The 14372-nt window shown below is 49.2% G+C and overlaps 1 protein-coding gene across 1 annotated transcript in view; it reads left to right on the top strand.

Annotated features, from left to right (window-relative positions):
* The window catches only part of LOC128976504 (myosin-1B-like), a 32557-nt gene extending 21843 nt beyond the window's left edge, over positions 1-10714 (top strand). The window contains exons 28-39 of the mRNA XM_054393781.1: positions 197-393; positions 899-1082; positions 1954-2119; positions 2889-3013; positions 5208-5516; positions 5603-5806; positions 5891-6016; positions 7064-7234; positions 8711-8815; positions 8896-8991; positions 9426-9596; positions 10700-10714. Of these exons, the coding sequence (XP_054249756.1) occupies positions 197-393; positions 899-1082; positions 1954-2119; positions 2889-3013; positions 5208-5516; positions 5603-5806; positions 5891-6016; positions 7064-7234; positions 8711-8815; positions 8896-8991; positions 9426-9596; positions 10700-10714 (1869 nt within the window). The remainder of the gene's footprint in view (positions 1-196; positions 394-898; positions 1083-1953; positions 2120-2888; positions 3014-5207; positions 5517-5602; positions 5807-5890; positions 6017-7063; positions 7235-8710; positions 8816-8895; positions 8992-9425; positions 9597-10699) is intronic.
* The last annotated feature ends 3658 nt before the right edge of the window (positions 10715-14372 follow it).

The raw sequence follows: 14372 nt of genomic DNA, 5'->3' as shown, positions 1-14372 counted from the left end.
TAGAGATCATCTAGTCCAACCCTCCCCTTTTTTAACAAGTGTGAAACCCAGAGTCCCCCTTTGTTCCTTGTTACTCTAGCAACTGTTGCTCTTGGGCAGTGAGATGTGGAGCTTTTATCAAAATATAGCAAAAAAAAAAAACCCTCAGTCACAACTTGTTCACGTTTTGACAATTTGTCTAATTTTAACTACCAAGGCCAAGAACTCCCTGGCCCACGCCCTGCAGTCTGCTCGCCATGACTGTGACTTGCTCCGGGAGCAATATGAGGAGGAACAGGAAGCCAAGGGGGAGCTGCAGCGAGCCCTGTCCAAGGCCAACAGTGAAGTGGCTCAGTGGAGAACCAAATATGAGACGGATGCCATCCAGCGCACGGAGGAGCTGGAGGAGGCCAAGTAGGTGAAGGGAAGGGCTGGAGCAAGTGGAAGAGTATTTCAGTATCAGTATGAGAAGGAACTGAAGGAAACTATGACACACTTGCAGAGGCAATATGCAGAGCAGTGTGCTTTTTGATCTGTTAGTTGAGAAGAGGGGTGGTTTAAAGTAGGAGAAGAAGTAGAGGCTTTGAAGTGTCTACAGAAAGAATTTCAGTGCATGAACTACAGAGATAATCATAGTAGTTAAAAAGTCACATTGTTTACACTGCCAATACTGAAAGCGTGTTCCTGGTTCCTCTCCAGACCAGTGTAGTCTACCCCCTGGGTAAGTCTTCTCCCAGCCTATGCGCTGCTCTAGTGTGCTGTGTCATCCCAGGCCCCTGTGGATGCTCTCTGTTCATACCATCACACCTCCTTGTGTTGCTGTCTCTGCCCACCTCTCCCATGCCAAACTCCTTTCCTGTCCATCTTCTGAGAACATCAGAATTTTCCTTTTTTCACCACTGATTGTCTCATCCTGTAGGAAGAAGCTTGCTCAGCGCCTTCAGGACTCAGAGGAGCAGATTGAAGCTGTCAACTCAAAGTGTGCTTCACTGGAGAAGACAAAGCAGAGGCTGCAGGGGGAAGTGGATGACCTCATGATTGATGTGGAGAGGTCCAATGCAGCTTGCGCAGCTTTTGATAAGAAGCAGAAGAATTTTGACAAGGTTCATTCAAGGAGCCTGCCAGAGCTGAACATCAGTAGATATTTGATAGGCCAGGCCAAATTCTGAACTGATGAATGTTCTGCATTCTCAGTAAGACAACCTGCATTTTATCCAAAGCAAAGCTACAGTGAGGAGCACATGACACAGTAATGACAGTGTTACAGTGGGAGTAACCCCAGATTGACCACACCAAACAATAAAGTACCTTTCTGATAGCTTCACAAAGCATGAAATCTTCACACAGGAGATGGGGAGGATCCATCCCTAGTCTTTAATCAAGCAGACTGAACAAGTGTTCACATGCAAGCTGACAAGCCCTGACTTTTGTCTGGTGCCAACCTACTGGCCTTGTATTTAGATTAGGCAGAGCCTCAGGCTCCTTTATACAGTTCCAACCTGCACTGTTTTTAATAACATTTCAAAGAACCAACACTGTTTGACCAAGTAATGCTGCACAGCCCTGTGCCTTGGCCCAGCCTTGTGTGAGTCACTTAGGTCAATGTGCTAAAAAGGCCTCACTATGGTGTCCAGCTCAGAAGACAATTGGTAGAACATGACCTTTCTTGGTGAGCTGTGTGCAAGACCACTAGCTCCTGCAGTAATAAGAAGGCTGACCCAGCCTCATCCAAACCACATTGTGTCCAGGCTGGTGCCAAACGAGACTCCTGCCTGAGAGCTTGGGGTGTGCTTCATGCTGGCTGAGGAGGATAATTTAGGTAGCTTCCAGCAAACCAGCCAGAGTGTGTATCACAGTGAGCTGACTGTCAGTAGGCAGAGAACAATCCAAAGCCCCTCTGGGCTTCTTGCCCTGCAAACAAGCAGAGACAAAAGCGTTGCAGAATGGGTCATTCTTGTGCTCCTGTCACTCTAGGTCCTGGCTGAATGGAAGCAGAAGTACCAGGAGAGTCAGGCTGAGCTGGAAGCTGCCCAGAAGGAGTCTCGCTCTCTCAGCACAGAGATCTTCCGCATGAAGAATGCCTATGAAGAAATTCTTGACCAGGCCGAGACAGTCAGGAGGGAGAACAAGAACCTTCAGCGTAAGTTCAGGTCTCCATCCTGCTTCCATGCTTCTGGACTACCAGAGCACTTCCTCTTCCCAGGATATTCTTCTTTATGATCCTACACAGCTCAGGTTAGGCAACTTCCTTTCCTGCTCAGCTGCTTATAGTCACCTGTCAGCACATGCCTCTGGCTCCCTCCAGTATCCTGCTTCCTCATGGTGTTCTCCTCCTTCACACCATCATAACCCCAGCCAGGGATTATTAACATGAGTCATTAGCTGAATGGGCAGAGATAAAGACCAAATCAGATAGTTTTTTTTTTTTTTCAGATTATTTCGGTCACTGCCATTAGGAAAAAAAATTCTGGAGGGTTGTTGTCTGTCTGCTGATGACTGGAGGACCATGCAGCTGTGGCCCAATGGATTGCCATTTACTAAGCAGTTAGTTAAGTGTATAAAGCAAACACAACTCGCTTCCTTTTGGTGGACTGAATGATACCCTGGGGAGTAGCTAAGGGTACAGAGAGTAATCAAAGAGGACTGTCTCTGGTGATGGAATTTCTATACCCATTAGTCTCTGAGCTCAATCCAGTTGGTTCCTCTCACTTTCGGATTGCACACTGAACAGGAGACAGCAGGTAATCAGAAATAAAGATTGCACATGGGACAAGCCCTATTATTTCTCCTCAGTGCTGTATCACATTGCATTGTTGTCTCTTCCATCACTCCCCCTGCCAAACAGCAATTGCAGATGCTATTGACAGCATTTTATAAGATGAGCTGAGTGTCTGCTTCCTGTGTTGCAGAGGAAATTTCTGATCTGACTGAACAGATTGCTGAATCTGGGAAAGCTAACCATGGACTGGAGAAAGCAAAGAAACAAATTGAGCAAGAAAAGTGTGACCTTCAAGCAGCATTAGAAGAAGCAGAGGCAAGTGTCCTCAGTAAGGGGGCTTGGTTTAGAGAGAGATGAGTGGAGACAATGTGGAGATGATATGTTCTTGTTTATCCTGGTAGTGTCCCAAAGGTGCAGTGTGAGAGCACAAGCAGACCAAACAGCAGAGGGGCTGCTCCTCTCCCATACCAATGTGGCATTCTTTGCTGTGCTGTCGTGCACAAAAACCTCAGTCCCAGGTGGAGACTGAGCTCATTTGTCACCACCTGTTTGAATTTGCTCCTGAATCTGGCTGAAGAAAGGTCACTTGTGTGTCAAAACTCTGACAGTTCTTTACTAGTCAAATTACTTAAGGATGTTTTCAGAGCACGTCCAATACATACTTCTAAGTCTTCTCAACATCTTCTCCTATGGAGAGAAAGCTGAATAGCTGGGGCTGTTTAGTTTGAAAAAGAGGAGGCTGAGGGGAGACCTCATTGCTGTCTACAACTACCTGAAAGGAGGTTGTGGAGAGGTTGGTGCTGAGTGGTCAGGGATTGGAATGTGCTGCCCAGGGAGGTGGTAGAGTCACCAATCCTGGATGTGTTTAAAGGTGGTTTGGATGTGGTGCTTGGGGATATGATTTAGGGGTGAACCCTGTAGAGTAGGGTTCTGGGTTGGACTTGGTGATCCTGAGGCTCTTTTCCAACCTGAATGTTTCTGTGATTCTGTGAATGTTGAAGAAAATTAAGATTATATTTCTTCAGTTCCTCCACTTCCAATGAATGGGAGTCAGTAAGACATTCAAAGAGAAGTCAGTTCACAGGACAGGGTTTAGATGAACATGGAAAGGTTGCTGGGGATCAGCTGAAACTTGGAGGTGCCACTGGTACACAGACATGCTTTTCTGACACAGGGTGCATACCAGGTCCCACCAGGTCCCATATCAGTTCCATGATTTCTCAGTCTTCCTCCCTGTCTGGGGCTGTCTAGACCTTTATAACTTTAAATCTTACTTTTTTCCCCCAATCAATGATAGATTTCAGCTCCTGCAGTGCCCTCTTGCCTGAGTTCTGCCTTTTGTTCCCTGTCTGTCCTGTCTCTTAGAAAAGCTTTTATTAGTTCTTTATGACCATGTCTGATAATCCACAAAATGTCTTTGAAAGCCTTTCATGGAGCTGCCCATGTCATACCTGGGGCATAGCTCAAACACATAGGCACAATTAACTTAGGTTGGACAGGTTCTCTGGGTGTCTTTTGTCCAACCTCCAGCTCACAGCAGGGCTAACCTCAAAGTTCACAGAATCACAAAACATTGGGACTTGGAAGGGACCTCAAAAGATCATCCAGTCCAACCCCCCTGCCAGGGCAGGATCACCCAGGGCAGGTCACAAAGGAATGCATCCAGGTAGGTTTTGAAAGCCTCCAGAGGAAACTCCAGAACCTCTCTGGTCAGCCTGCTCCAGTGTTTTGCCACCCTCACAATGAAAAAGTTTTTCCTTATGTTCACATGGAACCTTTTATGCTCCAGCTTGCCCCCATCACTGGGTATCTGTGAGAAGAGCAAATCCATGTGCACTAGTTTATGTATCTAAATGTCATCAGTCACCTGAATTGGTCATCACAGACTCATTATAGAATCAAAAAGGAGAAAGAGGCAGCTCTGGAGGGTCTGTTCTTAAAAGCAATGCAAACATTAATGCAAACAGAAAGAAGCAAATTTTTGGGATGTGCTTCTTTCTGCCCATGGGTTGTAAAGACCCAAGCCTTAGGCTTTCAACTTCTAGACACCTGAAGCTGGATGATAAGAATATCAGAGGGGAAAGTATGTATGGAAGGGGGAAATGCCCACACAGTTACTGCTGCGGGACTAAGTGCAGAGCCCCTAAGCAGAATTCAGCATGGAGATGCTAGAGAAGGCAAACTCCTTCTGAGCATGGGGCTAGAGTGTCCTCTTTTATATACTCATATGTTGTGTTATTGCTGCAGTGTCAGCCTAGCCCTCAGGACCCAGACCTTGTGGTATTGGAGCCATTTTACTCAGGAATCTTATTCCTAAATTACTGATTACTATCAGGCTGAAGTATACCAACTCTGGTGTACAGGAACAGCTTCTCTGGTCCCAGGCCCTTCTGACAGGTCTGCAGTAAGGCAACATCTTGTTATTGGGTGCAAAGCCTCAACATCCTGCTTGGGCATTTCTCAGCAATGGACACTACAGAGACTAATGAGATTATTTCAACCCTCCCAGGGCTCTTTAGAACATGAAGAGGGAAAAATCTTACGTGTTCAGCTGGAGCTGAACCAAATGAAGTCAGATATTGATAGAAGGACTGCAGAGAAAGATGAAGAAATTCAACAGCTGAAGAGAAATCACCAGAGGGTATTAGAGTCTATGCAGACCACACTGGATGCTGAGATCAGAAGCAGAAATGATGCTTTGAGGCTGAAAAAGAAGATGGAGGGAGATCTGAATGACATGGAAATACAGCTGAGCCATGCCAACTGCCAGGTGGCAGAGACACAGAAGCACCTCAAAGCTGTGCAAGGGCAACTCAAGGTAGGAACTACAGGGGCTGCTGTCCTGCAGGTCTTTGCCACTCACTCTGCTTGAGTCTGAATCTCACGGTGCTTTCACCTTCACAGGATTCCCAGCTCCACTTGGATGATGCTTTGAGAGAGAATGATGACCTGAAGGAGCAGCTTGCTATGGTAGAGCGTAGGAACAATCTGATGACAACAGAAATGGAAGAGATGAGAGCTGCCATGGAGCAGACAGAGCGAGCCCGGAAGGTCTCTGAGCAGGAGGTGACTGATGCCAGCGAGCGAGTGCAGCTCCTCCACTCCCAGGTACTTGGGGTCTGCTTTCTCATGGTCAGGTGGCAGTGCCATGGACTGGGGTGGGAATGACCTAGACTGGGACTGTCTCAACAGAACACAAGCCTCCTCAACACTAAGAAGAGACTGGAAGTGGACATTACTCACTTACAGAATGAAGTGGAAGACAGCATTCAGGAAGCCAGAAATGCAGAGGAGAAAGCAAAGAAAGCCATCACAGATGTGAGTCCTCTTGCTCACTTCTCTTCCATTTTACACTGCTGCAAGCACTTTCACACTTTAGAAAGGCAGCAACCAAATGGAGGTGACCCAATTCCTCAACACAGGAACAGAATAATCCCTCCCACGTGGGCCTCACACAGCCTCTGCCCTACTGCTTGCCACAGAAGCCCCCTTCAGTCAGGTCCTATACTCCTGTTCTGCTAGCAGTCTGAATGGAGGACATCCTGCCTCCCTTCCCTCATAGTCACATTCACTTCTGCTTCCAGGATAAATGTAATACACAGAATAGAACAGAGGGTGGCAAAATCATCATAGGAAAAGAGTAGTCTGAGCCAAGTCCTCTTTAGATAGCACTGAAAAGCAGAGATTGAGACTAAAATCATCCTTGCTTCTATATAAATGCTAGACATGTAAGAAATAAATTAGAATAGAAACATTTCATTTAAACAAGGCAACAGTTCCACAGCATCAGAAGAAACAAATCTATCTAAGAAAGGTACATGAAAATGAAACACAAAATGGTTACAGCAAGTCCTGGTGCACCTGGGCCTGAAGTGCTGTGTCTAGCTCTGGCTGCCTGCCAGCAGCAGTGCTGCAGGTTTCTCTCTTCCCACTGGTGATAGTTCTCCATCCCAGGTCCTGAAGATCTCAGCAGGCTCAAGCTTTTCATTCCAGTTCAAGTCACTGGAGTCTTCAGCAAATTTAAGCACCAAATTGTTTGGGAGGCCAGAGATGCAGAGTGCTAGCTGGTGATACTTCAGGATGCCCCTTATAACCACTGACTCTTGAAAAATGAGGCATTTGCATGCCTTGATGATTTTGTTCTTGTCAGCAGCTCTGCCTGTTTTCCAAGGCACAGTTTTAGAAATACAGATAGAGAGGAACAGGGATCCTCTGTTTATGGCAGACCCTCAGCACTGCCATGGCACTGGCTGAGAAGGTGGAGAGTCATACAGCAGCGTGAAGCTGGGCACTGCTGCCAGGGAAAGCACAGAACTGCCAGGGACAGGGAGGCATATTTGTAACATAACTGTGCACTGCATCCAGGCAGCCATGATGGCAGAAGAGCTGAAGAAGGAGCAGGACACCAGTGCCCACCTGGAGAGGATGAAGAGGAATCTAGAACAGACAGTGAAGGACCTGCAGCACCGTCTGGATGAAGCTGAGCAGCTGGCACTGAAGGGTGGAAAGAAGCAGCTCCAGAAACTGGAGACAAGGGTATGGTGAAGACTAGGAGGGGGCTGTGGTCCTAAATGAGCCCTTGGTTGCTGGGACCTCTTAGGAAGGTTGAAAGAGGAATTGAGCAGTTGCATGGTGTACTGTGTGAGGAACTTGAGAATGACCTCATAAAAACAGAGTGGGCAAAAGTGGTGGCACATGAGCACCAGGTTAGAGATAGGTGGTAACTTACCTAGGCAAAAATACACACTTGGAGATGAATTTGGAACTAGCAATTACCGCTCAGCCAGAAGATCTCAGTCTCATCCATTACAGGCCTCAGAACCTTGCTTGTTCAGTGTGCAGCAGAAGCAAAATCTCAAAAGAGGAAAACAGTTTGACTTCATCAGGGAAAGTGCTGAGAACCAAGACAGAGAGCATCACTTGCACTATATTAAATGTACCATGTGCAGTCCTGGTCTCTGCAACTCAAGAAAGACTTGACAGTTAGAGATGTATCCAGGGAATGGCAGCTGAATAGGTGAAGCCTTATGAGAAGAGGCAAACAAGGCCAGGACTCTTTGGTTTGGAGAGGAGATGGCTGAGGAGGAGGAAAGCAGAGCTTACAGAATCATGGCAGCAATGACCAAGATGCATCTGGATGTTCATTCATCAACATGCACAACATGACAGGTAAGGACACATGATGCAGACTGGGACATCTGCACCTGGGGATCAGTTAAAGAAAAAGAAATACAGAGTGAGCAGTGAAATCCTGGAACCTGCAACTTGGGAGGCTGTAGAGGCAGCTGGTAGGAGGTTCAAAAAGGGGTTAGAAAGCAGCAGGGCTATAGACATACATCAAGGAACAGGCACAGATTTGCCACTTTCCATCTCTAATCTGATGGCTCTGTGGGGAGCAGATAGCAGCCAGGTTCCCAAGCTAAAAAGTGGCTGCTGCTGCCATGGCCAGAGGCAGAGCACTGCCCCAGAGGAACCATTTGCCTGACCCACTTACTGTGCTCTTCAGCTCTTCCTGGTCCAAATTACAGCACAACTGACTGGAGTTAGGTGCTCTTGGGTTCAGAAGGAAATCTCCACACAGAAATAAAACCATTAGTTTGTCTGTAAGCCAATAAATCCTAAGTCATATGCTGCAGAAGAGGCATGGAGCTATGGGAGGTGGTTAAGGTCAGATAAAAGATTTTTCCATTTACCTGGTGAATGTTGATGGAATCCTCCCTTCCCTGTTACAATTTCTGTCTTCCCTGACAAATTTAAGCCTAATTTTGATTATCAATGCTGCAGTTATGCACAGCTAAATCTAAACCTACTGTAAATAATTATGGATTCCCATTCTATGTCACTACTCATACAACATGCTGAGCAGCCCCCAGCTACACTAGCCTCAAGAAGATGCAGAAAGCTGCCCTGCACTGCCAGTTTCTCTGCAGCCTTAGTCTGGAGAACTCTGGTTCCCAGGATCCTAGGGCAGGACCAGCAGGTGGCTGTCTTCACCATGACACTGTCTTTCAGATTAATGAGCTGGAAAACGAGCTTCATGCTGAGCAGAAACGAGGAATTGAGTCACTGAAAGGTGTTCGCAAGTATGAGCGAAGGCTGAAGGAGCTCACCTACCAGGTACCCCAGATTCTTGGTCCTCTCAACGAGCACCACCTTGGCCCATCTCCCAAGGCTGACTTGATTTTCACTTCCCACAGTCTGAAGAGGATAAGAAAAACATTCTCCGGCTCCAGGACCTGGTAGACAAGCTGCAGCTGAAAGTGAAAGCATACAAGAAACAGGCTGAGGAAGCTGTGAGTGCAGGACTCCTTTCCAATCTTTGTGGGTCCTGGGTGGAACTTTGCAAAAGGTCTGGGCTCCCAAGTTCATTAAAATAATGGAATGTTTACTTTGGTTGAGCAGCTACGTCCACTGCCTCTGAATGTTCCTTACCTCATAAAGACTCATGGCTTAGAAGAGAGTAGGCACAGCAGTAATTACCCTGAACTTGGGGCATTTTTGGAGCCACAGGAGCCAATTATCTCAGCTGGACATGAGCAGGACCAATTGCTCTGCCCCCAGATGGGTGCTGACGTCATTGGAGTACCAGAAAGCAGCTCAGAAGTGCTGGCAGTGCAGGGGTGTAGGTGTGAGGCTCAGCAGCGGGTGATGTGGCAGCCACAGGCAGTTGGGTTAGCAAGGGGGCAATGTTGTGCCCATGGCACAGATGGCACTGCTTGGCTTTCAGGAAGAACAGGCCAACACCCACTTCTCCCGCTGCCGCAAGGCCCAGCACGAGCTGGAGGAGGCTGAGGAGCGAGCAGACATTGCTGAATGCCAGGTGAACAAGCTGCGAGCCAAGAGCCGCGACATCGCAGGACAGGTGAGCTGGGGAGCTGCAGAGAAGGAGCACTCCTGTGCACCATGGGGCAGAAAGAGCTCTGCCCACAGACCTGGCAGCCACAGCTGCATTCCACCAACACTTGCCCAGGAGTGTCCTTGTACAGGAAGGCCAGAGACTGGCACTTATTCGAAACTGGTGGGTTTTAGACAGTCCTTTTGGTGCCTCCCAAGAGACAGACCAGGTATGAGGTTTAACAAGGCCAAATGCCAGGTGCTGCACTTGGGTCACAACAACCCCATTAAGGCTCCAGGCTTTGGGCAGAATGGCTGGAAACTGCCCAGCAGGAAAGAGCCTGGGGGTACTGGCTGACAGCAGCTGAAGATGAGCCAGGGTGTGCCCAGGTAGTCAAAAAGGCCACCAGCATCCTGGCCTGGATCAGGCACAGTGTGGCCAGTAGGAGCAGGGCAGGGATTGTACCTCTGTACTGGGCACTGGTGAGGCCACACCTCAAATACTGGGTTCAGTTTTGGGCCCCTCACTCCAAGAAAGACATTGAGGGGTTGGAGCTGGTCCAGAGAAGAGTAACAAAGCTGGAGAAGGGTCTGGAGAATAGGGTGGTGAGCAGCAGCTGAGGGAACTGGGGTTGTGCAGCCTGGAGGAGGCTGAGAGGAGACCTCCATTGCTCTCTACAAGTCCCTGAAAGGTAGTTTCAGTGAGATGGAGGTTGGTCTCTTCTCCCTAGTCTCAGGTGACAGAACAAGACAAAATGTCCTGAAATTGTGCCAGGGGAGGTTTGGGTTGGATATTAGGAAAAATGTCCTTGCTGCAAGAGTGGTCAGGGATTGGAACAGGCTGCCCATGGGGGTGGTGGACTCCCCATCCCTGAAGGTGATCAAGAAACATGTGGCCCTGGCACCTGGGGACATGGTTTGGTGGCCATGGTGGTGTTATGTCAATGGTTGGACTCAATGATCTCAGAGGGCTTTTCGAACCCAAACAATTCCATGATTCTATGGTTCTGGGATTAAGAATCCAAGCCTTTCAGCAGACTTGGGAGATATTGGTTCTTTACCAGTAACATGGCACAACGTTTGCAGTAGCCACTGACCTGAGGTGACCCCACAAGTATCTCAATTGCTCTGGTAACTTCTTCATGATCTTCCTTTTTTAATATGTAGAAATCAGAGGAATGAGGTCCCTGACCAGAGCTGCAGCAGCTGCCCTTACAACAGAGACTTCTGTGCATCCAACAGAGATACTTATCCCTTGCTTCAAGTAACTATGTGTGTGTGTAACTGATCTTTGACCTGGTCATATATTTCGAACCCTGACTAGAAACTGTGAGAAATTAAAATAAACCTGGGTGATGATCTGGTGACTGTGAGGGCTATTGATTCATTAGGAGTGACAATGTGTGTGTGTGAATGGTGCATGTGTGTGCATGAATGGTGCATGTGTGTGCATGTGGTAGAGCTGCTCTATGCAGTGTGTGGGAGGTGAATCTGCTCCATGCAGTATGTGGGGACTGCTCAGTGCAGCGGGAGAAGGTGGATCCCGTGCAGTGTGCAGGAAGGTGAATCTCTTCCGTGCCGTGTGCGGGAAGGTGAATCTGTTCCGTGCGGAGTGCGGGAACGTGGATCTGCTCCATGCAATGTGGGAGGCGGTGGGACTCTTCCGCGCAGTGTTGGGAGTACAAGCGGGGCGGGGGTGGATCTGCACAGCCCCGGAAGCCGCAGCGTAGGAGCGCCCGGCTCCTTTGCGGCCCGCCGGAGCTCCGCGGCCGTACCGGGATGCCGCCAGCTCCGCGGGTGGCAGGGGCTCCCGGGAGCAGTGACCGAAGCTGCAGGGGCACAGCGGCAGGGGCTCCCGGGAGCAGTGACCGAGGCTGCAGGGGCACAGCGGCAGGGGCTCCCGGGAGCAGTGACCGAGGCTGCAGGGGCACAGCGATCGGAGCTCCAGAGAGGCAGCGACCGAGGCTCCCCGCGGGTAGCTGCCGCTGTGCCCCTGCTCCGGGAGGGTCAGCAGAGGGCGCTGAGGGGCTGAGGGGCCAGAGTGGCCGCTGGGTCCCGGTGCCCGCGGCAGCCGCGGCCGGGTCCGGTTTCTCCGCCGGTCCCGCGGGGATGTCGGAGGCCCGGGGCTGGTGGGTCTCTTCCGGGTCCGGGTTTCTGACCTCTGAGGGGTCCGTGTTCGGGCTCCTGCCCCGAGTGCAGTTGCAGTCCGTGTTCAGAGGCCTCCCCATGCCAAGACAAGGGACGCTCCAGCTCCATCACCCAGCACAGCTCTGGCTCCGTGGCACAGTACTGACTTCATGGCATAGCTCTGGCTCCATCACCCGGCCTGGCTCTGGCTCAGTCACCCAGCACAGCTCTGGCTCCATCACCCAGCACAGCTCCATTGCTCAGCTCAGCTCTTAGTTCATCAATGAGAGGACACAGTCTCAAGCTGTGCCAGGGGAGGTTTGGGCTGGATGTTAGGAAGAAATTCTTCACAGAATGAGAGATTGGCCATTGGGATGTGCTGCCCAGGGAGGTGGTTGTGGAGTCACCGTCCCTGGAAGTATTTAAAACAAGACTGAATGAGCACTCGGTGCCATGGTTTAGTTGATTGGATGGTGTTGGGTTACATTGGACTTGACCATCTCAAAGGTATTTTCCAACCTGATTCTGTGGTTATCTACATGAAAAGACTTTCTAGAAAGCAGAACTGTTCTGGAGTCTGCAGTAATTGACCACCTTGAGAGTTCTCATTTCAGAATGTCTGGAAGTTTGCAGTCCCTGGGAGCTGGGCTTTGCTGGGCTTTGCCATTCACAACCAGCATCTCTGGCCATTGTATTCAGTTTTGTCTTCAGGCCATGGGCCACCACCACACATCAGCTGGTAACCTCTGTTCCTGCCTCCTCCCCTCTAGTTCAGTACCCAGTGGCCTGCTGTTCTCCTGCTCCTTCTTCCCATCGTGTTCCTTTCTCCTGTTGTGTATTCATCTTTCAGTTGCTCTCATACATTGTGTTCCATCTGAGTTTTTGTCAGCCTTGTTCTCTTTTTGTTACCCTGTCATCACTGCTGGCTGTAGCCCATATGCCTCCTGACTGGTCATCCTCCTGTTCACATTCAGGGTTCCTTGTGCCAGTCATAGCTCTGATGTTTTCTCTGCTAATGCCCCATCAGATGGTGACACTGCCTGTCAAGCTCACAAAAATCAACGTATTGTTTCTTTTCCCCTGTTTCATGGCTATTTGCCATCCTAGCTTGCACGTTCCTGAGCATGGCATTTTCTGTTGTTGAAGATGGATGTGGACAGCCCAGTCACAAACACAGCAGTCTGTGACTTGAGCTGTCATTGTGTGCAACACCCCCAAACTGCCAGGTCCTGCCCCCACTCTCACATGATGTGGTTTTCATTCCACAGCTGTGCACATTAGGGCCACGTCTGCCCCAGCCAACAAACAGTGCTGTGATAAGCACAATGCTAGCAGACAAATCAGTAGATTAGCAGGATTTACTGTGTTGTTAAATACAAACCTGTTCCAAACACTCTTATTTGTACAGAAAGGAAGAAAAAAAGGGAAAGAATGAGAAACAGCTCCTGCATGGGAGTTTGTTCTGCAGGAGAGGTTTTAAAGGCTATTTTAGATTTCCTGTAATGATGGCTGCAAACATATTTATAAAGCTGAAAGCAAAGCCTGTGTCTGACAATTTGTTTGCACACTCAGAAACTTCTAGGTGTGCTTTGTAGTTGTCATGAGGTCTATAGAGAACGCTGAGTCCTTTGCTTGTCCCAGTATGCCAGTCCCAGTATGCCAGTAAGAGAGAGGCAATGGAATGAAGAGGTGCATGTGCATAAACAGCACTGCCACTTTCTTGGCTTGCTGTGCTGGTTCAACACAGTCTGCTCTCACAAGCCCCCCACACACAGACAGGAGGGAAAGTAACACAAAACATCCCTGGCTGAGATAAGGAGTTGAATGAGGTGCTGCAATGGGCAGTTGCCTTGGACTGTTTTGCAGAAAAGCAAAAGCAGAAGCAGCAGCAGAAGCCAGCGAGAGAATGAAGGCCCCAAGCCCACAGCCAGCCCCAAACTGGAAGCTGCAACCCAAAGAGGAAGCCTCTCATGTTCCACTCTGAGCTACAGGCCCCATGGTGCTTTGCTCCAGCCAGCACTTTCACTGCAAAGCTGGCATGATGTGAGCATGGTGGCAAATGCTCCTCAGCAGATTCAGTTGGCTGAACCCAAGACACAGTGACCAGCAGGAGGAAGGATCATTTCCTGTGGTCACCTGCAGAAACCACAGGAGTATTTCAGCAAAGCAGCCTGTTATGTGTTTAGGCCATGCACTAGCACCACTGCCTTCCTTTTCTAACCACAGAATAGACTCATAGAATGGTTTGGGTTGGAAGGGACCTTAAAGATCATCTAGTTCCAACCCCCCTGCAAGGACACCCTCCACTAGTCCAGGTTGCTCAAGGGCTCATCCATCCTGGAGAGTTTTCCATCAGTTGGCCCACTGGTGGTTTGTGGTGGTGACCAAGTGAATGTAATTGAGCTGATGCTCCTGGCTGGGAAGTTCTTGCTAGAGGTCTGACCAGCATTGTCCCAAGATTGTTCCACTCCCACAGTTACAGCAGTTCCTGCATGTCCCAACTGTTTGCCCAAGGGATTTGCATCAGGGCCCTTTCCAAGCACATTTCTCATGCCCGTGCTGGGAGGCTGAGGCAGTGCAGCACATCCTCAGTGCATCAGACTGTGGAAATGATGGCTTGGCAGGAGGCTCTAGAGCTAACATTCCTCAACACAGCCTTTATTCATCTGGTGCTGAATATGTCCTCAGCTCAACATGTCTGATCCTTTGTCCT

Source organism: Indicator indicator, chromosome 29, assembly GCF_027791375.1.
Source record: "Indicator indicator isolate 239-I01 chromosome 29, UM_Iind_1.1, whole genome shotgun sequence".
Taxonomy (NCBI): Eukaryota; Metazoa; Chordata; class Aves; order Piciformes; family Indicatoridae; genus Indicator; species Indicator indicator.
This window is presented reverse-complemented; position numbering and strand designations above follow the sequence as displayed.